We start from the raw sequence: 23609 nt of genomic DNA on the forward strand, positions 1-23609 counted from the left end.
TAACCCCGAAACTTGTCCCGATGGCCGAAACAACACTTCCTATATATAATTCTTTACCTCCGGACCATTCCGGAACTCCTCGTGACGTCCGGGATCTCATCCGGGACTCCGAACAACATTCGGATTACTGCATATACATATCTTCATAACCCTAGCGTCACCGAACCTTAAGTGTGTAGACCCTACGGGTTCGGGAGACAAGCAGACATGACCGAGACGACTCTCCGGTCAATAACCAACAGCGGGATCTGGATACCCATGATGGCTTCCACATGCTCCATGATGATCTCATCGGATGAACCACGATGTCGAGGATTAATCAACCCCGTATACAATTCCCTTTGTCAATCGGTATGTTACTTGCCCGAGACTCGATCGTCGGTATCCCAATACCTTGTTCAATCTCGTTACCGGCAAGTCACTTTACTCGTACCGTAATGCATGATCCCGTGATCAACCACTTGGTCACCTTGAGCTCATAATGATGATGCATTACCGAGTGGGCCCAGTGATACCTCTCCGTTATATGGAGTGACAAATCCCAGTCTCGATCCGTGTCAACCCAACAGACACTTTTGGAGATACCTGTAATGCACCTTTATAGTCACCCAGTTACGTTGTGATGTTTGATACACCCAAAGCACTCCTACGGTATCCGGGAGTTACACGATCTCATGGTCAAAGGAAAAGATACTTGACATTGGAAAAGCTCTAGCAAACGAACTACACGATCTTTGTGCTATGCTTAGGTTTGGGTCTTGTCCATCACATCATTCTCCTAATGATGTGATCCCGTTATCAATGACATCCAATATCCATAGCCAGGAAATCATGACTATCTGTTGATCAACGAGCTAGTCAACTAGAGGCTCACTAGGGACATATTATGGTCTATGTATTCACACGTGTATTACGATTTCCGGATAATACAGTTATAGCATGAATAAAGACAATTATCATGAACAAAGAAATATAATAATAATGCTTTTATTATTGCCTCTAGGGCATATTTCGAACAGTCTCCCACTTGCACTAGAGTCAATAATCTAGTTACATTGTGATGAATCGAACACCCATGGAATTCTGGTGTTGATCATGTTTTGCCCTAGGGAGAGGTTTAGTCAACGGATCTGCTATATTCAGGTCCGTGTGTACTTTGCAAATCTCTATGTCTCCATTTTGAACATTTTCACGAATGGAGTTGAAGCGACGCTTTATGTGCCTTGTCTTCTTGTGAAACCTGGGCTCCTTGGCAAGTGCAATAGCTCCAGTGTTGTCACAAAAGAGTTTGATTGGCCCCGACGCATTGGGTATGACTCCTAGGTCGGTGATGAACTCCTTCACCCATATTGCTTCATGTGCTGCCTCCGAGGCTGCCATGTACTCCGCTTCACATGTAGATCCCACCACGACGCTCTGTTTGCAGCTGCACCAGCTCACTGCTCCACCATTCAACATATACACGTATCCGGTTTGTGACTTAGAGTCATCCAGATCTGTGTCGAAGCTAGCGTCGACGTAACCCTTTACGACGAGCTCTTCGTCACCTCCATAAACGAGAAACATTTCCTTAGTCCTTTTCAGGTACTTCAGGATATTCTTGACCGCTGTCCAGTGTTCCTTGCCGGGATTACTTTGGTACCTTCCTACCAAACTTACGGCAAGGTTTACATCAGGTCTGGTACACAGCATGGCATACATAATAGAACCTATGGCTGAGGCATAGGGGATGATACTCATCTCTTCTATCTCTTCTGCCGTGGTCGGGCATTGAGCTGAGCTCAATCTCACACCTTGCAAAACAGGCAAGAACCCTTTCTTGGACTGATCCATTTTGAACTTCTTCAAAATCTTATCAAGGTATGTGCTTTGTGAAAGACCTATGAGGCGTCTTGATCTATCTCTATAGATCTTGATGCCTAATATATAAGCAGCTTCTCCAAGGTCCTTCATTGAAAAACTCTTATTCAAGTAGGCCTTGATGCTGTCCAAGAGTTCTATATCATTTCCCATCAAAAGTATGTCATCTACATATAGTATGAGAAATGCTACAGAGCTCCCACTCACTTTCTTGTAAACGCAGGCTTCTCCATAAGTCTGCGTAAACCCAAACGCTTTGATCATCTCATCAAAGCGAATGTTCCAACTCCGAGATGCTTGCACCAGCCCATAAATCGAGCGTTGGAGCTTGCACACCTTGTCAGCATTCTTAGGATCGACAAAACCTTCCGGCTGCATCATATACAACTCTTCCTTAAGGAAACCATTAAGGAATGCCGTTTTGACGTCCATTTGCCATATTTCATAATCGTAGAATGCGGCAATTGCTAACATGATTCGGACGGACTTTAGCTTCGCTACCGGTGAGAAAGTCTCATCGTAGTCAACCCCTTGAACTTGTCGATAACCCTTAGCGACAAGTCGGGCTTTATAGACGGTCACATTACCATCCGCGTCTGTCTTCTTCTTAAAGATCCATTTATTCTCTATGGCTCGCCGTTCAACGGGCAAGTCAGTCAAAGTCCATACTTTGTTTTCATACATGGATCCTATCTCGGATTTCATGGCTTCTAGCCATTTGTCGGAATCCGGGCCTGCCATCGCTTCTTCATAGTTCGAAGGTTCACTGTTGTCTAACAACATGATTTCCAAGACAGGGTTGCCGTACCACTCTGGTGCGGAACGTGTCCTTGTGGACCTTCGAATTTCAGTAGGAGCTTGATCAAAAGTATCTTGATCATTATCAATAACTTCCTCTCTAGTCGGTGCAGGCGCCTCAGGAACATTTTCTTGAGTTGCGCCGTTTTCCGGTTCAAGAGGCAATACTTCATCAAGTTCTACTTTCCTCCCACTTACTTCTTTCGAGAGAAACTCTTTCTCCAGAAAGGATCCATTCTTGGCAACAAAGATCTTGCCTTCGGATCTGAGGTAGAAGATATACCCAATGGTTTCTTTAGGGTATCCTATGAAGACGCATTTTTCCGATTTGGGTTCGAGCTTTTCAGGTTGAAGTTTCTTGACATAAGCATCGCATCCCCAAACTTTTAGAAACGACAGCTTAGGTTTCTTCCCAAACCATAATTCAAACGGTGTCGTCTCAACGGATTTCGACGGAGCCCTATTTAAAGTGAATGCGGCAGTCTCTAAAGCATAGCCCCAAAAAGATAGCGGTAAATCGGTAAGAGACATCATAGATCGCACCATATCTAATAGAGTGCGATTACGACGTTCGGACACACCATTTCGCTGAGGTGTTCCAGGCGGCGTGAGTTGTGAAACTATTCCACATTTTCTTAAGTGTGTGCCAAATTCGTGACTCAAGTATTCTCCTCCATGATCTGATCGTAGAAACTTGATTTTCCTGTCACGTTGATTCTCAACTTCACTCTGAAATTCCTTGAACTTTTCAAAGGTTTCAGACTTGTGTTTCATTAAGTAGACATACCCATATCTACTTAAGTCATCAGTGAGGGTGAGAACATAACGATAGCCACCGCGAGCCTCAACACTCATTGGACCGCACACATGAGTATGTATGATTTCCAATAAGTTGGTTGCTCGCTCCATTGTTCCTGAGAACGGAGTCTTGGTCATTTTACCCATGAGGCATGGTTCGCACGTGTCAAATGATTCATAATCAAGAGACTCCAAAAGTCCATCTGCATGGAGCTTCTTCATGCGTTTGACACCTATGTGACCAAGGCGGCAGTGCCACAAGTATGTGGGACTATCATTATCAACCTTACATCTTTTGGTATCCACACTATGAATATGTGTAATATTACGTTCGAGATTCATTAAGAATAAACCATTGACCATCGGAGCATGACCATAAAACATATCTCTCATATAAATAGAACAACCATTGTTCTCAGATTTAAATGAGTAGCCATCTCGTATTAAACGAGATCCTGATACAATGTTCATGCTCAAACTTGGCACGAAATAACAATTATTGAGGTTTATAACTAATCCCGTAGGTAAATGTAGAGGTAGCGTGCCGACGGCGATCACATCGACCTTGGAACCATTCCCGACGCGCATCGTCACCTCGTCCCTCCCCAGTCTCTGTTTATTCTGCAGCTCCTGCTGTGAGTTACAAATATGAGCAACGGCACCGGTATCAAATACCCAGGAGTTACTTCGAGTACTGGTAAGGTACACATCAATTACATGTATATCACATATACCTTTTGTTTTGCCGGCCTTCTTGTCCGCTAAATATTTGGGGCAGTTCCGCTTCCAGTGACCCTTCCCTTTGCAATAAAAGCACTCCGTCTCAGGCTTGGGTCCATACTTTGACTTCTTCTTCCCAGCAGCTTGCTTGCCGGGCGCGACAACTTCCTTGCCGTCCTTCTCAAAGTTCTTTTTACCCTTGCCCTTCTTGAACTTGGTGGTTTTATTGACCATCAACACTTGATGTTCCTTCTTGACTTCTACCTCTGCTGATTTCAGCATTGCAAATACTTCAGGAATGGTCTTTTCCATCCCCTGCATATTGAAGTTCATCACAAAGCTCTTGTAGCTTGGTGGAAGCGACTGGAGGATTCTGTCAATGACCGCATCATCCGGGAGATTAACTCCCAGCTGAGTCAAGCGGTTATGTAACCCAGACATAGTGAGTATGTGCTCACTGACAGAACTATTTTCCTCCATCTTACAGCTGAAGAATTTGTCGGAGACTTCATATCTCTCGATCCGGGCATGAGCTTGAAAAACCATTTTCAGCTCTTCGAACATCTCGTATGCTCCATGTCTCTCAAAACGTTTTTGGAGCCCCGGCTCTAAGCTGTAAAGCATGCCGCACTGAACGAGGGAGTAGTCATCAGTACGTGTCTGCCAAGCGTTCATAGCGTCTTGGTTTTGTGGGACAGGAGCTTCACCTAGCGGTGCTTGTAGGACATAATCTTTCTTGGCAGCTATGAGGATGATCCTCAGGTTCCGGACCCAGTCCGTATAGTTGCTGCCATCGTCTTTCAGCTTGGTTTTCTCTAGGAACGCGTTGAAATTGAATACAACGTTGGCCATTTGATCTACAAGACATATTGTAAAGATTTTAGACTAAGTTCATGATAATTGAGTTCATCTAATCAAATTATTAATGAACTCCCACTTAGATAGACATCCCTCTTCTAGTCATCTAAGTATAACATGATCCGAGTTGGCTAGGCCGTGTCCGATCATCATGTGACACGGACTAGTCAACGTCGGTGAACATCTCCATGTTGATCGTATCTTCTATACGACTCATGCTCGACCTTTCGGTCTTCTGTGTTCCGAGGCCATGTCTATGCACATGCTAGGCTCGTCAAGTCAACCTAAGTGTATTGCGTGTGTAAATCTGTCTTACACCCGTTGTATGTGAACGTAAGAATCTATCACACCCGATCATCACGTGGTGCTTCGAAACGACGAACTGTAGCAACGGTGCACAGTTAGGGGGAAAACTTTCTTGAAATTATTATGAGGGATCATCTTATTTACTACCGTCGTTCTAAGCAAACAAGATGCAAAACATGATAAACATCACATGCAATCAAACAATAATAGTGACATGATATGGCCAATATCACATAGCTCCTTTGATCTCCATCTTGGGGCTCCATGATCATCCTGTCACCGTCATACTCATCGACATGTAAGTTGTGATTCCTATTACAATAGCATGAACATCTCATACATCACATATAGATCATTCATCATTCATCACAACTTTGGCCATATCACATCACACAGCATACCCTGCAAAAACAAGTTAGACGTTCTCTAATTGTTGTTTGCATATTTTACGTGGCTGCTATGGGTTTCTAGCAAGAACGTTTCTTACCTACGCAAAGACCACAACGTGATATGCCAATTGCTATTTACCCTTCATAAGGACCCTTTTCATCGAATCCGATCCGACTAAAGTAGGAGAGACAGACACCCGCTAGCCACCTTATGCAACTAGAGCATGTCAGTCGGTGGAACCTGTCTCACGTAAGAGTACGTGTAAGGTCGGTCCGGGCCGCTTCATCCCATGATGCCGCCGAATCAAGATAAGACTAGTAACGGCAAGCATATTGAACAAAATCAACGCCCACAACTACTTTGTGTTCTACTCGTGCAAGAGAACTACGCATAGACCTAGCTCATGATGCCACTGTTGGGGAACGTTGCAGAAAACAAAAATTTTCCTACGGTTTCACCAAGATCCATCTAGGAGTTCATCTAGCAACGAGTGATTAGATGCATCTACGTACCTTGTAGATCGCGAGCGGAAGCGTTCAAAGAACGGGGATGATGTAGTCGAACACGACGTGATTCAAATCACCGATGATCAAGCACCGAACGGACGGTGCCTCCGCGTTCAACACACGTACGGAACGAATGACGTCTCCTCCTTTCTTGATCCAGCAAGGGGGGAAGAGAGGTTGATGAAGATCCAGCAGCACGACGGCGTGGTGGTGGATGCAGGGCGTCACAGTAGCAGGGCTTCGCCTATACTACGAGAGAGAGACGTAACGGGGAGAGAGGAAGCACCAAAGGCTGAGGTATGAAATCCCTCCTCTCCCCCACTATATATAGGAGGGCCAAGGGGGGTGGTGCGCAGCCTAGGAGATCCAATCTCCTAGGTGCGGCGGCCAGGGGAGGGTTTCCCTCCCCCCAAGGCACCTCGGGGTGCCTTCCACCACTTGGACTCCTCCGTGGTGGAAACCCTAGGCGCATGGGCCTAGTAGGGCTGGTGCCCTTGGCCCATGAAGGCCAAGGCGCACCCCCTACAGCCCATGTGGCCCCCCGGGACAGGTGGCCCCACCCGGTGGGCCCCCGGGACCCCTCCGGTGGTCCCGGTACAATACCGATAACCCCGAAACTTGTCCCGATGGTCGAAACAGCACTTCCTATATATAATTCTTTACCTCCGGACCATTCCGGAACTCCTCGTGACGTCCGGGATCTCATCCGGGACTCCGAACAACATTCGGATTACTGCATATACATATCTTCATAACCCTAGCGTCACCGAACCTTAAGTGTGTAGACCCTACGGGTTCGGGAGACAAGCAGACATGACCGAGACGACTCTCCAGTCAATAACCAACAGCGGGATCTGGATACCCATGATGGCTCCCACATGCTCCACGATGATCTCATCGGATGAACCACGATGTCGAGGATTAATCAACCCCGTATACAATTCCCTTTGTCAATCGGTATGTTACTTGCCCGAGACTCGATCGTCGGTATCCCAATACCTTGTTCAATCTCGTTACCGGCAAGTCACTTTACTCGTACCGTAATGCATGATCCCGTGATCAACCACTTGGTCACCTTGAGCTCATAATGATGATGCATTACCGAGTGGGCCCAGTGATACCTCTCCGTTATATGGAGTGACAAATCCCAGTCTCGATCCGTGTCAACCCAACAGACACTTTCGGAGATACCTGTAATGCACCTTTATAGTCACCCAGTTACGTTGTGACGTTTGATACACCCAAAGCACTCCTACGGTATTCGGGAGTTACACGATCTCATGGTCAAAGGAAAAGATACTTGACATTGGAAAAGCTCTAGCAAACGAACTACACGATCTTTGTGCTATGCTTAGGTTTGGGTCTTGTCCATCACATCATTCTCCTAATGATGTGATCCCGTTATCAATGACATCCAATATCCATAGCCAGGAAATCATGACTATCTGTTGATCAACGAGCTAGTCAACTAGAGGCTCACTAGGGACATATTATGGTCTATGTATTCACATGTGTATTACGATTTTCGGATAATACAGTTATAGCATGAATAAAGACAATTATCATGAACAAAGAAATATAATAATAATGCTTTTATTATTGCCTCTAGGGCATATTTCCAACAGAAACGAGCTACCGCAAGTGCACGTACCCCGTCGTTTTCGCATTTGAAGAACACCCATCCGGGGTGCTTTGGCGTGCTCGAAGTGAGCCGCAGCCCTTTCCGCGTGCAGTCGTCGCACTCTATGAGCGGCATCGGCAAGCCACAAAGACGCTGCGCGAGCGCCGAGCCCGGTGGACGGCCGGACGAGTCCATGCCCGCAAACCTTCGGCGACGGCGGGCGGACGAACTCGCACCTGCATGCGCCGATGCGCCCTTGCCTGGGCTGCGGGAGAGGCTCCCCGACAACTCCATAGCTTGGCGCAGCAACCGGCGGCCGGAAAAAGCCAAATCCGGCGGCCCACGATGAAGTGCCGTAGATCTGCAAATCCGGCGGCCCGCTGACGCAGGGGGGAGGCCTCGTGCGCGTGGCGGCCTTCTGGCGTGCTCCTGCCGGCTGCGGTCGCCGGAATCTTGGGCGGCGGCCGGCGGCGCGCGCGAGAGAGGAGAGGAGAGGTGGTTGGTGGGAGAAAGCGTGGGATGAAATGTCCCCCTACCAACCGCTTCCGCTTATATACAGGGCACCGCAGCCGCGAGGGAAAAACCCGCGTTTTCCCGGGTTGGCCTTGGGATTTTGCCGCGCCCCCTAAAAATTTTTGCGGGCCGGGGCGTGATGCGGGATCTGATCGGGCGGGTTTTTCCGCCCCGGCCCGCATTTTGGCGGTTATTTTACGGGTCGGGGTGGGATGCGGGGCCTGCTAGAGTTGCTCTTACTACTGGTTAATGTCGGTAAAATTCAGGATGATGTCTTTTTCTATCTCTTGCCTGGCACAACACATGTGCGCAAGTCTTCTCTGCTGTAGCTGAATATTTGCATTCCCTACTTGGGTAACATTATTTCCACTTCTCTAACCTTTCTTTCTACTTAATTGATTAATTATCATGGTTATTCATTTAGCTTTGTTTTTCCCATGAGCAGAGCAACTTCCTTGTAGATGACAAAAGAAATGAGTCCGCAAAATATTTTAAATTCATTCTTTATATCTGGTGCAAGGAAGCCTGCTTTCACTTGTGCAACCTGCTACTAAGAAGTTTCACTTTTTTACGAGTCAGGACACGGAGGATGAGGACGACCAGGCCCTCGATCAGCAACATTATTATCATACCATTAATTACTACTGGTTAATGTTGGTAAAATTTAGGATGATGTCTTTTTTATCTCTTGTCTGGCACAACAGACGTGCACAAGTCCTCTCTGCTGCAGCTAAATATTTGCATTCCCTACTTGGGTAACATTATTTCCACTCTCTAACTTTTCTTTCTACTTAATTGATTAATTGTCATGGTTATTCATTCATCTTTGTTTTTCCCATGAGCAGAGCAACTTCCTTGTGGATGACAAAAGAAATCAGTCCGCAAAATATTTTAAATTCATTCTTTCTACTAAGAAGTTTCACTTTTTTACCAATGCACATCAATTGGTAAGGATGAAATGATGACACTTTGCTTTACGTTGGTTATACATGTGCATACTTTGCTATGTTAGATTTAGGAGAAAGAGTTATTTTATTCACCCACCCATCTCTATGTTTTTGTTGGTAATGCTGATATGTTTTTTCATCTTCCGATCTAGGAGTACTTTGCTGCAGTTGTGCTCTTGTTACTTTGTTTGCAGGTCAGCGGGACTGAATTTTTCATGTTAACATGAGTCATGGTAGTAGGCTATTGCGACGCTGAACTAGGAGCCCCCCTAGTAGAAAAAAAATTGAAAATGGCCCCATCCTCCTATCCATGCTTATCTTAAATACTTCGCTATGGTTTGATGTGTATTTTAACGCTGTAGCTTACTAGCTTTCTACTTTTGTGTATAATTTCAATTCGGTTCAACTCATTTAGCTTGACTATAACTGAAAGTGGATAAAACATATGCATCAGTTTGTCAAAATGCACACTGGTTATCTTATGAAGGAGTATATTTATCACCAGAGCACGAACAAATATCTTTCTTTTCTCATGAAGCAAACTCATATTATATTTATCACATTTTGATATTGGACCAATGGCCGACTTTAATAAATGGTTAATGTAGTCTACACCTGTCCTTAGCACTTGCATTTAGTGTGCTTCCTAATTTTTCGATCACAAAAACCGAGATTACATTGTGGTTGTAGAGGTAGGAAAAAGCAATATATATTTGGACCGAGTGTAGTTTGCTTTACAATTCCATAGTTTTTCATATGCTAAATAATTCCTCACCGTATGTTGCTAAACTATGCTTGAATAGGTCAATCGCAGTTGGCACGTGAGAGCCCCACCTTTCAACTGAGAATGTCAATAGTGATATAGCCTGAGACCATGGTGAGTGTAGATTCTGTACACTCTGCATCTTGATGGAAAGGTAAATGAAGTTGGGTGTTATTATGTACACACATGATCTGCTAAGCCTATTTTTAGCATGTGCATTCTTTTTAGTTTTGTAAATTTTATTTTGAATGCCGTCTTGGTGCAAGGAAATTTGCAAATGTCTATTGCTTGTTCATAGCCCTCTGGATGGTGCATGATGCAAATGTTGTTTGGTTGTGTACTTAACTATATGGAATTGACGAGGATGAATGAATGGGGGGTTTTTGGATATAGATATGTGTTTGATGCAATATGCATTTACACGAAACCTGTGAATCTAGCACATTATTACAGGTGAGTCTACAAACCGGTTGGATTGGTGGGGAGGCATGATAGACAGTGAGGGGTGGACGAAGAGGCAAGATATGCCTGAGGAGAGGGAAGGCAACATCGTCAAAAAAAAATAAGTAAAAAAACAGGGGAGTTAGGAGAGGAATTTGGTAATGTATAGGGTTTCAGTACCATGCCACGACGGACTGAGTTTCTTGGCTCCATCGCCACCACGATAACGTAAATATGCTAAGCCTATTTTGTTAACATGTGCGTCATTTTAACTTTTCTAAATTTAGGAGTGCAGTCTTGGTGCAAGAAAGTCTGCAAATGTTTATATTGGTGAATGCCTAAATTATAGTTGGTTTGCAACATTTCAGTATGCATGTGACAGAATATAATTGCTTTGCTTCGTATTGCATTTGTCTCTCCTTCCACTCTTATATAACAGATATCATCCTAGCGAGGATTGTGATGACGTGTTAATACATTTGTTTCCAAGGCTCTTCTCTTTCTATCTAGCTTATTCCCTTAGTGTATTGCTTCTTTTGTTTTGGTTACGGATATTTTTGTTTGCACATCAGTTAATGAGAACCAAAAGTAAAGTTACTAATGTATGCCCACTTTCAAGTCTGCTTTCAGAAGTACACAATGAAAGACTTTTTATCTTTCTATTTTGACATAAATTGGTGTGCCTAATAGCGGTGCCAAGTGTGCTTTGAAAAATACTGCACCCAACCTAACATGTAGGTTCCATGAATTTGGTATTTAGTTACAAAACATAGTGCCAATATGGATCTGTGAATACACTATGACCTAACAACTTTGAACTGTATCTATTCCAAGTTGCAACTAAGATTTCTTTTAAGTATACTGAGATGCCCCTTGTGCTAGATTTTCTATGATCGGTGGAGGTTACGACTTGATGCGGCGGAGATTTACTTTACGACATTAGTTCCAATGTGTATGTGGGCTTAGTAGTGTGGTTGTTCTTGTCTTTCCTTCACTCCAACAACATGTGCTGTGCCTTTCGTATGTGGTTTTTGACTGATTTTCCGAATTAATTAGGAAATCTTCCTTGCCCCTTTCAAGGTGCTATATGACAAAATCTTAAATATTTCAATAGTTCTACATACATTTTAAATTACAGACATGTTTAATTAATATTTGTATGTCTAATTTTACTGTCCCATGGCAACACACGGGCATTCAACTAGTAAACATATAATAGTGCAATTTTCACACCCTAGTGTGCGAGAGATAAGGACAACTAACCAGGGCAGCCGGCGGATGAAAAGAAGAGGGAGAAGAAATCAAAATCATGCGTTGGGTGAGCTTGGAATCGCCATGAACAGAAGCAACTGCCTCCGCCTCCTCCGTCGCTTGAGCTCTCTCCAGTGGCAGAGCCAGCCCATAAATGCAGCCCGGGCATGACTGAACTGTGACAGCGTGAGCTGCAACCCAAAGAAATAAGTCTTCTAACCATAGATTATCAGTAGTGCTTAGTAGTAATTTTTTGGACTAGCCCGGGCAGCTGCCCGGGGTCGCCGGGAGGTGGCTCCGCCACTGGCTCTCTCCCTCTGCCTTAACGAAATGAGAAAGGGGAACGACACCCTGCTCCTACATTCAAAACGACAAAAGCCAAGAATAAAGCTGCCGGGGAGGGCGGGGCCAAGGAAAACGGGCTAAAAGCAGAAAACAACTCCTGATAAGAAAACCAACACAAAGCAAGACAGGACCAGGCGCGAATCTCAGTGCGAGATCGAACAGACACAAAATTGAATGAAGGCGAATTGAAAAACAGTCGACTGAAAAATAGCAAATCCGTATTAATATCAAGCGACGCTCACATCGTCCGCTAAAAGTTCAAACATTAAATCCAAAGGTTGTTCACATCTTCCCAATCACATATGCGGTGAATCAATACGTCCATTTTGCGTTAGCACATGAGCAACCATATCAAACTTCTCTTTCCTTGCTCTTCCCAATCTCAATATTCTCCGGTTATTCTCTCAGCAAAAAGAAAAGTCCAATTGTACGGCGAATTCGTGATTGAAGCGCTTGGTTATCTAGAGGAACTACGTGAGTCAGTCTACTTAGTCCATAGTATGGTATGGATCAAACGTTACGTAGTAATCATCTTGTGCACATTTCGCTCGAAATGAAAACCAAAGGAAACATCTCACCGGCCTTATTAGTCAGAGAAGAGCAGACAATTACACGTTTCTATGAGGATTCAGTTCCAGTCCTCGGATTAGAAGCTCTGGTTGTGCTGCGATCGTGTCAGGAATAAGCTCGGACGCTCCGAGGGCTGCTGCGTAGGCGGCCGCGTAAACAGCGAGCTCTTCTTCTGATGCTGCGGAGCAATGGAGGGTGCCGAGCCGGCCCCTGTGTTGGCGTGGAGGGCACGATAGCGAGCGGCGAACTGCTCCGCCAAGCCGAGGTCGGTGACGCAGGCGGTGATCCTCGCCTCGACCCTCTGGAACTTGGCTGCCGTCGTGCCGCTGGTGATCAGCTTCTTGACCCCGCTGCCAAAGCCGCCCGGCTGCTGGGACTCCACGAGCTCAAGCGCTTCTTCGAGCGCGGCCTTCAGACTCTTCAGTGGGGGCTCTCTCATAATCATCGTGCACCTGGTGCCGCTGCCGCTGCTCCTCTTGCTCGCCGTGGAGGATTCGAGGTGGTCGATGATGTGGCCGACGGTGTGGGCGCGGTCGGCGAGGGCAAGGCATCTCTTACCGTTCTCTCGGTCCCTCGTCGCCGCCTTCACTATCGCCTCACTAGTGCAGAACAGGGCAATAGCACCGGTTCGTAAGGCCCTTTAATGCCGGTTTCGGAACCGGCACTAACATTTCGGCACTAAAGGCTCCCCCCCCCCTTAGTACCGGTTCAGCACGAACCGGTGCTAAACGGCAACCACGTGGCACGAGCCAGCTCCGGGGGCCGGGAGCCCTTTAGTACCGGTTGGTAACACCAACCGGTACTAAAATGTTTGGGGGATTTTTGGTTTTATGATTTCTTTTTCATTTAATTTTGTGTTTTCCATTTTAATTCTTTTTCGTTTGCTGGTATTTTACGGTACTACACATTGTACACGTTGTGCATATATATATATAAATAGAATTTCTAGTAGAACCAATCATATATATATATCATCAATGTCTCACAAACCACCATATTAATTTACATATACACACATGTATAGCTATATACAATTTCTCCTACATATGCATGTTGCCTTCGGAGCCAGTGGCATTAGCCTAATTGGTGCCTTCGAAGCACGATGACAATTGGAAGTGGTTCATGACATGTTCGATGGGGGCGGTAGCGGGTAATAGTATTCTCCCTTCGGATTTATGACCTGGTCGAGCAAAAATCCCGCTATTTCCTCTTGAAGTGCTTCTACACGCTCCGTTTCTAGGAGCTTGTCCCGCACCTCTTTGAACTGTTAAGAAGGAGATCAATATGCATGTGTATTAGTTGTGTGACTAGATATCGACAATGGTATAAAAATTGTGAATAGTGTTCTGACAAGCGTACCCATTCCTGTCTTTGAGATCTGCTCCTTTCGGACGCCATCATGCGAATGTTCTCGCAAACGCAGTATGCACACAGATTAGTCCCCTGCGCCTGCTTCAGGGCCTTTATTACGAGAATGAAATTTAATTTGATCAGATAATAATTAATCAAGCATGATAATTAAAGAGATGGCAGCTAGCTAGCTAGCTAGTACTACTTAATTACTTACCTTGGATCGAAACCATTTCAGCTGTGGTTTCCATTCGCCTTCCGTGACGCTGATGAACCTTGCCCAAGCCCTGCCCGCCGACAAAGAAAATGAATAAATGAGTTATTAAATAGTTCATATCATGAAATGACGAACTAAATAGGCCGAGATATATAGTTAATAATGATTGAAATTACCTGTTGACTATCCCATACAAGATGTTGTAGTCACTATTTGCTTTGAGTAGCGAGTCCAGTATTTCAACTGTTCCGGCGTCAACTTTAATGATACACAAGATCCAGTGAAATCTGCATGCACACATGTTTGCATGTCTTAATTAAGCGGGCATATGTAAGCAAAAACATGTAGCTAGCTAGTAGGCAAAAACAGAGAATTTGTAGTACAAGAAAGTGTGACTCACTCGAAGTTGTAAGAAAGTAGTATATCTTCATTGTATTTGAGGCGCTTCAAGAACTCTAGCATGCTGTCCTCTACCTGCTTTTCATAATACTTGCTCATTTTCCATGTGTATTGATTAACGGTGTTTGGTTCAATGAACCCAATGCCATAGCGCCCACCTTTTCTCATTTCATACATCTTCATCCTGCATAATACCACAGAAAAGAATATAGTGAGGATAATTACAGGTAATGATTGATCAAAAGGATCACTACAGCTAGCTTGAGACTTAAATTACAGAAAGAAATCACTTACAGACAATAGCAACTGACGATAGATTTGTCGAGTGCGTCTTGATTGTATAACTGAAACAGTTCAGAATACTCAACGGCCACAGCTTTCTCATGGTACTAATGATCCTTCTTGACATACACCATGAGGGACTCTCGATCGGATCTCTTGGTAATGTCCATGTACCATTGATGCAATTCATACATTCTTGTTGGGACCTTCTTGACATCTTCTGGCTTGACCAAAGGTTGGCCCCGGACATATTTCCGTTTTATTTCCTCCTCTGTAATCACAGGCATGTCCTCGATCTCGAGGAGTTGTCCAACAGTGATCTTGAGTTCTTCAACCTGCATTATATGCTCCTGGGTTATTACCACATCGCCCACCTCGGGAACGTAAACTGTTTGGCCACAATAATATTGGGCGCGCGTACTTTCACGTGTTGTCGGCACAACAAGCGGGGGGGGGGGGGTCGATTGCGCCGCCTGTTCTCCCAGCTGGGCAACGGTTTTCCCGCATTTTTTGACAGCTGCTTGTTGTTTGCTCGAGCTCGAGCTCGCCTCCTTCTGTAGACGTTGTCGATGTAACTTCCTGATGTGGCGCTCATAGTCTGTGTCAACAGGCTTAGGAGCTGGTGGTTGAGCCATACGAATGAAGTGGTCAACTACTTCCACAGGCACTTTCTCCCTTGGCAGCGGTGGCGGTTTCGGTCCAAAATGGGCGTCAACTTCTGCCCGCACTATGGCATTGGTTTGCTCCTCGGTCCTGTCGTAAGCCCTCACAGGAAGAGGAGTAGTGAGGTTTGGACCATATTTATATCGCTTGCCTCTGCCTGTACTTCCTGTACTATGACCTCGACTGGTACCGCTACGCACCATAGCTGCGGGGTGTCTCTTCTGCGATTGCTGAGGCGGCGGAGACGGCTGACGGGGCTGAGTTGGACGAGGAGGAGTGGCCTGAAGCTGTGCCGGACTTGGAGAAGGAGTGGCCTGAGGTTGTGCCGGACTTGGAGGAGGAGTGGACGTCTGACGCTGTGTCGGACTTGGAGGAGGAGTGGCTTGACACTTTGCTGGACTTGGAGGAGGAGGAGTGGCCTCACGCGTTGGTGGACTTGGAGGAGCGGGAGTCTGCTGACTCGGTGGCGGATTTCGACGAGGAGTCGGGTGACGCGGTGTCGGTGGCCTTCGAAAAATGATGCAATCCTTTCTCCATAGGATGATACGATGTTTGGCATCTCCGAGTGTGTGCTCCTCATCACCTCCAGGAATGTCAAGCTCTAGCCCCGAATATTGGTCCACCACCTCATCAACCAAGACACGAGCATAGCCCGCTGGAATCGGGTTGCAATGGAAGGTTGCCTCGGGGGAATTTGAAAAAGCAACGGCGTCCGCCACCTTCATGGATATGTTCTTCATTTTGAAGTGTAGCTCGCAGTTAGTGTTCTCCGTGATGTCATCCACGGGGTATCTATCCAGCACTACTGCGTCGCCCGGGGCGGAACCCACGCTGCTTCTCGGCATGGATGGGGCGGTGGTATCCAATGCTGGATCATCCGCTAACTGCTGCAGCTGCTGAGACCCCCTTTGCTGGCTAAGTGAGTCGATCTGCTCCTGCTGTTGCTGGAATTTAGCTGCCAATTCCGCTTGACTTGCTTCTAGGCCTTGAAGGCGTTCATAGTCGAGCTTCCTTTGCTCCTCCTCCATCTTCCTCTTCTTCTCCTCCGCAATCTTCTTTCTCGCACGGATTCTGTAGTCGGCGTTCCAGTCCGAAAACCCCTCATACCACGGAATAGCGCCCTTGCCTCGTGTTCTTCCCGGGTGTTCAGGATTTCCCAGGGCACGCGTAAGCTCGTCGTTCTCTCTGTTGGGCTGGAACACCCCCGATCGAGCCTCTTCTATTGCAACAAGTAGCGCATCGTCGGCTCCGTTCAGACATGCCTTCGTCGAAACATTGCCTGTCTTCGGGTCCAACTCCCCCCATGCGCATAGAACCAAGTCCTGCACCTGGGGGGCCAGCTCTTACTAACCGGAGTGACACCTGCATCCTCCATCTCTTTCTCAGACTTATCCCACTTAGGCATTGCCACCGCGTAGCCACCTGGCCCCAGCTTATGAAACTTATCCTTTTTTTCGGCATTCTTCTTGTTTATTCTCGACCGTTCCTTAGCTAATTCTGAATCCTTGAATTTCACGAAATCGTCCCAATGAGCACTTTGATTCTCTAGTATCCCCTCGAATACTGGAGTCTTCCTTCCTCCCTTGACGTACTTCTCCCACGTCATTCTCTTGTGGTTCTTGAATGCAACCGCCATCTTCCTAAAAGCAGCGTCCTTGACTTTCCGCACGTCTGCTTCTGTGAAATTATCTGGTAAGGTGAAATGTTCCATGAGAGTATCCCAAAGCAGATTTTTTTGCTTCTCGTCGACAAAAGTAACATCTGGACGTGGATTTGCTGGCTTTCTCCATTCTTGAAGGGAGATCGGGAGTTGGTCCTTCACAATAACTCCGCACTGACGAACGAACTTGTCCGCAATCTTCTTAGGCGCTAATGGTTCGCCATTAGGTCTGATTGCCTCGATATTGTACTTTACGCCCTCCTTCAACTTTTTGTTCGGGCCTCGTTTCGTCCTTTTGCCTGAAGATTTGCTCGATCCGGATGGCTGAAAGAAGAAAGATCGATTCGTTAATATATCTTCAACTCATTTAAAACATGCGATGATCACCAGATTCCTGCTTATATAAATATATATACCTCGCCGGTGTTTGTTGTTTCAGGATCAACATGTTCTTCGTCGTAGTTCATGACTTCATCTTCTCGGTCGTCGCGATCGAATATCATATCACCCTCTCCGGTGTTGTTTAGAAATTCGGAGCCGTCAAAATCTTCTTCATTCTGATAATCATCTGGCCCGCGTATGATATCGAGCATGGTCTGTTCTCTCTCTGTCGGTATTGTCCGCCATAGCTTTTATTTAACTATGCCAAAAGAAATATAAAACAATTTAGTATAATCTTGAATAATAGATATAATCTCGAATACATCGTCTCGAATAATAGATATAATCTCGAATACATCATCTCGAATAATAGATATAATATTGAATACATCACTAGCTAGCTAGCTAGCAAGCTAATAAAGATCGAATAGTACAGAGTAATCTAGGCCACTCGAGGTTCCTGAGGTGCGGGCGGTGGACACCCAAAGAGAAGGAACCATCACTGGATCATAGCTCGGGTGATCTCCCCAAAGAACCTGTCAGGTATTGGAGAACCTGACGTCCATAGCAGCCATGTAGCGATGGACGTGCTCGTCCTCCTCCCTGACACGGCGACGTACCACCTCCGGCGGGGCCGGCTCCCTCCGCACCAAAAGTGGCCCACGTGAATGCCACCAAAGGAGATGAGGGTCGACGACGGGACCCGGGGCCGGGTTCCTCACCAAGCGTCGCGCCCCTGAAGGTAGCACCTCCCAGTGCCAGCCCGGCGGAGCCCAGTCCCGGACATGGGTCCTCTGAAGCAGGACGTCGTCGTGGACGTGTCGACGGCGAGGATGCGGGCCGGGCATCGTCGACAACAAAATACTATATGCCGCAAAAGTAAAGTAACATTTTTTAAATGATGGATTGTGATGATTTCATATATGCAAATTCTAAATTTTATAACTAAAAATATAAGAAACTAAAAAACCATCGATCATCGTCTAACAATTTGAAATTAATCTAATTCATCTAGCTAGCTAAAACTAACATTTCCAAAATTTCTAACATTTCTATATAACTAACATTTCTATAACATTTGACATTATATATATTATAACTAACATTTCTACATACTATTTGACATTAATCTAATCTAATTAATTAATTCATCTAAAACTTTGTATGAAAAACAGAAAAACAGAAAAAACTAAAAGCTAAAAACAGAAAAATTGTGTGTGTGTGCGTCTAGTGTGTGTGTAGTGTGTGTGTGTGTGTGTGCATGTAGTGTGTGTGTGTGTGCGCGCGCGTGTGTGCGCTACGGTCGGCGCCGGCGCCGGCGCCGGTGTGCGCTACGATCGATTGGAGGGAGGAGAGGGGCCGGGGGAGGGGCTCACAGCGCACGCGGGCAAGGTCTAGGCGACGGCGACGGCGAGGGCGAGGTCGATCCAAAGGCGACGGCGACGGCGAAGCGAGGGGATCGGCGACCGGGACGGCGACGGGGGTGCCGCGGAGTCGACGAGGACGACGCGACGAGGACGGCGCGGAGTCGACGGGGACGGCGCGACGGGGGCGGCGACGGTGCGGGACGGGGCGGCGGCAGAGAGAAGTGGGAGATGAGAAACTGAAATTTTTTGAAGTGTTTCTTATATAGGGGACACCTTTAGTACCGGTTGGAGCCACCAACCGGTACTAAAGGCCTGTTTTGGCCAGGCCAAGCGGGGGGGGGGGGGGGGGCACCCCCCTTTAGTACCGGTTCCTGGCTCCAACCGGTACTAAAGGCCCCCCCTTTAGTACCGGTTGGTGCCACGACCCGGTACTAAAGGGGGTGCGCTGCCAGGCGAGGGGCGCAGAAGTTTAGTCCCACCTCGCTAGCCGAAGGGCGCTCACACCTGCTTATAAGCCCCGCCGCCGCTGCTGTCTCGAGCTCCTCTCTAAAGCAGGCCTTCTGGGCCTACCTCTGCTACTCTGCCCTATGGGGCCTATTGGGCTTGCGGGCCTGCATCCTGGCCCAACAACAGGTTGGGTTTCTAGTCGTATGCAGGCCGCTGTGGCCCAGTAGGTGGGCTTTTTTCATTTAGTTTCTTCTTTTCTGCTTTATTTATTTTGTTTTATTTATTTTGTTTTATTTATTTTTAGTTGTTTTTTGTTGTATTTAGAGTTTCTTTGTGAATATTTTTGATAGTTTTTAGAAACTTTCAGTTAGTGCCGGTAGTTTTTAAATTTGAATAGTTTAAATTTTGAATTATTTGAAATTTGTGTGAATCACTAGTTTGTGAATAACTTAACTTTAAAAATACATTTTCCAGTGATTCTTTTTTATTATGTTTAATATTAGTGTGTTTTATCATTATATTCAATTTGGTAATGCTTAAGTTATTTAAAAATGAAATGCCTTTGTAACGGATGAGTTTTCGTCCGAAACTCTGATACTTCGAAACAGATTGTCCATTTTGTACACGAAGTGTATCCAGTTTTTGCGGTAATCCTCTCTACTTTTTTGCACATGCTATGTGGGTGAAATTATGATACCATGCCAACTTTCATCCTTTTCTGAGTTCATTTGAAATGCTTTTCAATTTCAGGGTCATTTAGCTGAAAAAAATCAATAAATGCATGAAAGAATTTGCCTGCACATAAAATTTCTTCGCGTTTCAAATGCCAAAACACATAGCTAGCTACCCTAACTATTACAGAGATTCTCTCCTAGGTGTGAAACACAGAAGAAAGTGATGATAGCTAAGCCGATCACATCCCAGATCTTTGGGTGTGAAACTTTTTCTTCGCGTGTGTCCCTTTGCGTCGTAGCCATGGAAAATCTTCATCATTTAACGGGATGCTCGGGTCAATATTCACTGTGAATGGAGCAATTTCATCAAACTTTTCATAATCTTCTGACTTGTCTGTCTTGTCATCCACTCCCACGATGTTTCTCTTCCCAGAAAGAACTATGTGCCGCTTTGACTCATCGTACGATGCATTCGCTTCCTTATCTTTTCTTTTTCTTGGCTTGGTAGACATGTCCTTCACATAGAAAACCTGTGCCACATCATTGGCTAGGACGAATGGTTCGTCTGCATACGCAAGATTGTTGAGATCCACTGTTGTCATTCCGTACTACGGGTCTTCCGTTACCCCGCCTCGTGTCATATTGACCCATTTGCACCGAAACAAAGGGACCTTCAAACCACGTCGATAGTCAAGTTTCCATATGTCCTGTATATAACCATAATATGTTTCCTTTCCCGTCTTGGTTTCTGCATCAAAGCGGACACCACTGTTTTGGTTGGTGCTCTTCTTATCTTGGGCGATCGTGTAAAATGTATTACCATTTATCTCGTACCCTTTGAAAGTCATTATATTCGAAGATGGTAACTGGGACAGCAAGTACAGGTCATCTTCAATAGAGGTGTCATGCATGGTACGTGCTTGCAACCAGCTGGCGAAACTCCTGGTTTGTTCACGTGTAATCCAGTCATCAGAACGCTCCGGGTGTTTGGAGCGTAGCAAATTCTTGTGTTCATCCATATACGGAGCCACCAAGGCGGAATTCTGTAGAACTGTGTAGTGTGCTTCAGTGAGAGAATGTCCGTCCATATATATTATTTGTTCCCCTCCTAGCGTGCCTTTTCCATCCAGTCTGCCCTTATGCCGCGATTCAGGAACACCAATCGGCTTAAGGTCAGGAATAAAGTCAATACAAAACTCAATGACCTCCTCATTTTGACGGCCCTTGGAGATGCTTCCTTCTGGCCTAGCACGGTTATGAACATATTTCTTTAAGACTCCCATGAACATCTCAAAGGGGAACATATTGTGTAGAAATACAGGACCCAAAACGTTAATCTCTTCGCATAGGTGAACTAGGACGTGCGTCATGATGTTGAAGAAGGATGGTGGGAACACCAACTCGAAACTGACAAGACATTGCACCAAATCATTCTGTAACCTTGGTATGATTTCTGGATCGATTACCTTCTGAGAGATTGCATTGAGAAATGCACATAGCTTCACAATGGCTAATCGAACGTTTTCCGGTAGAAGCCCCCTCAATGCAACCGGAAGCAGTTGCGTCATAATCACGTGGCAGTCATGAGACTTTAGGTTCTGGAACTTTTTCTCTGCCATGTTTATTATTCCCTTTATATTCGACGAGAAGCCAGACGGTACCTTAATACTGAGCAGGCATTCAAAGAAGATTTCCTTCTCTTCTTTGGTAAGAGCGTAGCTTGCATGACCCTGATGTATGCCGTCTTTTCCGTGCATACGTTGCTGGTCCTCCCGTGCCTCAGGTGTATCTTTTGTCTTCCCATACACGCCCAAGAAGCCAGGCAGGGTCACACAAAGATTCTTCGTCACGTGCATCACGTCGATTGCGGAGCGGACCTCGAGGTCTTTCCAATAGGGCAGGTCCCAAAATATAGATTTCTTCTTCCACATGGGTGCGCGTCCGTCAGCGTCATTCGGAACAGGTTGTCCACCAGGACCCTTTCCAAGGACCACCTTCAAATCCTTGACCATATCATGTACATCAGCACCAGTACGGTGGCGAGGCTTCGTCCGGTGATCTGCCTCACCTTTGAAATGCTTGCCTTTCTTTCTTACGGGATGCCTGCTCAGAAGAAATCGACGATGTCCCAGGTACACATTCTTCTTACAATTAGCCAAATATATATTGTCGGTATCGTCCAAACAGTGCGTGCATGCGCGGTATCCCTTGTTTGTGTGTCCTGAAAGGTTACTGAGAGCAGGCCAATCATTGATGGTCACGAACAACAACGCCTTTAGGTCAAATTCTTCCCCCATGTGCTCATCCCACGCACGTACACCTGTTCCATTCCACAGTTGTAAGAGTTCTTCAACTAATGGCCTTAGGTACACATCAATGTCGTTGCCGGGTTGCTTAGGGCCTTGGATGAGCACTGGCATCATAATGAACTTCCGCTTCATGCACAACCAAGGAGGAAGGTTATACAAACATAGAGTCACAGGCCAGGTGCTATGGTTGCTGCTCTGCTCCCCAAAAGGATTAATGCCATCTGCGCTTAGACCAAACCATACGCTCCTTGCGTCATCCGCAAACTCCTTCCCGTACTTTCTTTCGATTTTTCTCCACTGCGACCCGTCAGCGGGTACTCTCAACTTTCCGTCTTTCTTACGGTCTTCTCTGTGCCATCGCATCGCCTTGGCATGCTCTTTGTTTTGGAACAAATGTTTCAACCGTGGTATTATAGGAGCATACCACATCACCTTGGCAGGAATCTTCTTCCTGGGGCGCCGGCCCTCGACATCACCAGGGTCATCGCGGCAGATCTTATAGCGCAATGCACCACATACCGGGCAAGCGTTCAAATCCTCGTACTCACCGCGGTAGAGGATGCAATCATTAGGGCATGCATGTATCTTCTGCACCTCTAACCCTAGAGGGCAGACAACCTTCTTTGCTTCGTACGTACTCTCGGGCAATTCGTTGTCCTTTGGAAGCATATCCTTTATCATTACCAGCAACTTTCCAAATCCTTTGTCAGATATACCATTCTCTGCCTTCCATTGCAGCAATTCCAGTGTGGTGCCCAGCTTTTTCTTGTCACCTACGCAATTCGGGTACAACAATTTTTTGTGATCCTCTAACATGCGCTGCAACTTCTTCTTCTCCAAATCACTTGCGCAGTTTCTCTTTGCATCGATGCAATGGCCCGACCTAGATCATCAACGGGCTCATCTGATGCCTCTTCTTCAGCTTCTTCCCGCATTGCTGGCTTAGCTTCTTCCCGCATTACCGGCTCAGCTTCTTCCCCCATTGTTGTATCATCGTATTCAGGGAACCCATGGCCAGGATAGTTGTTGTCGTCCTCTTCTTCTTCATTGTCTTCCATCATAACCCCTCTTTCTCCGTGCTTGGTCCAAACATTATAATGGGGCATGAAACCGGTCTTAAACAGGTGGACGTGAATGGTTCTTGACATAGAGTAATTGTGACCATTCTTATAG

The 23609-nt window shown here is 46.0% G+C and overlaps 1 protein-coding gene across 1 annotated transcript in view; it reads right to left on the reverse strand.

Moving 5' to 3' along the window:
• Positions 1 to 12763: 12763 nt before the first annotated feature.
• The window catches only part of LOC147958013 (uncharacterized), a 59313-nt gene continuing 48467 nt past the window's right edge, over positions 12764 to 23609 (reverse strand). Inside the window, exon 2 of the mRNA XM_087531920.1 lies at positions 12764 to 13238. Coding sequence (XP_087388046.1) covers positions 12764 to 13238 — 475 coding nt within the window. The remainder of the gene's footprint in view (positions 13239 to 23609) is intronic.

The sequence above is a fragment of the Triticum urartu genome, chromosome 7A (genome assembly GCF_056163025.1).
Source record: "Triticum urartu cultivar PI428250 chromosome 7A, HENAU_Tu73, whole genome shotgun sequence".
Taxonomy (NCBI): domain Eukaryota; kingdom Viridiplantae; phylum Streptophyta; class Magnoliopsida; order Poales; family Poaceae; genus Triticum; species Triticum urartu.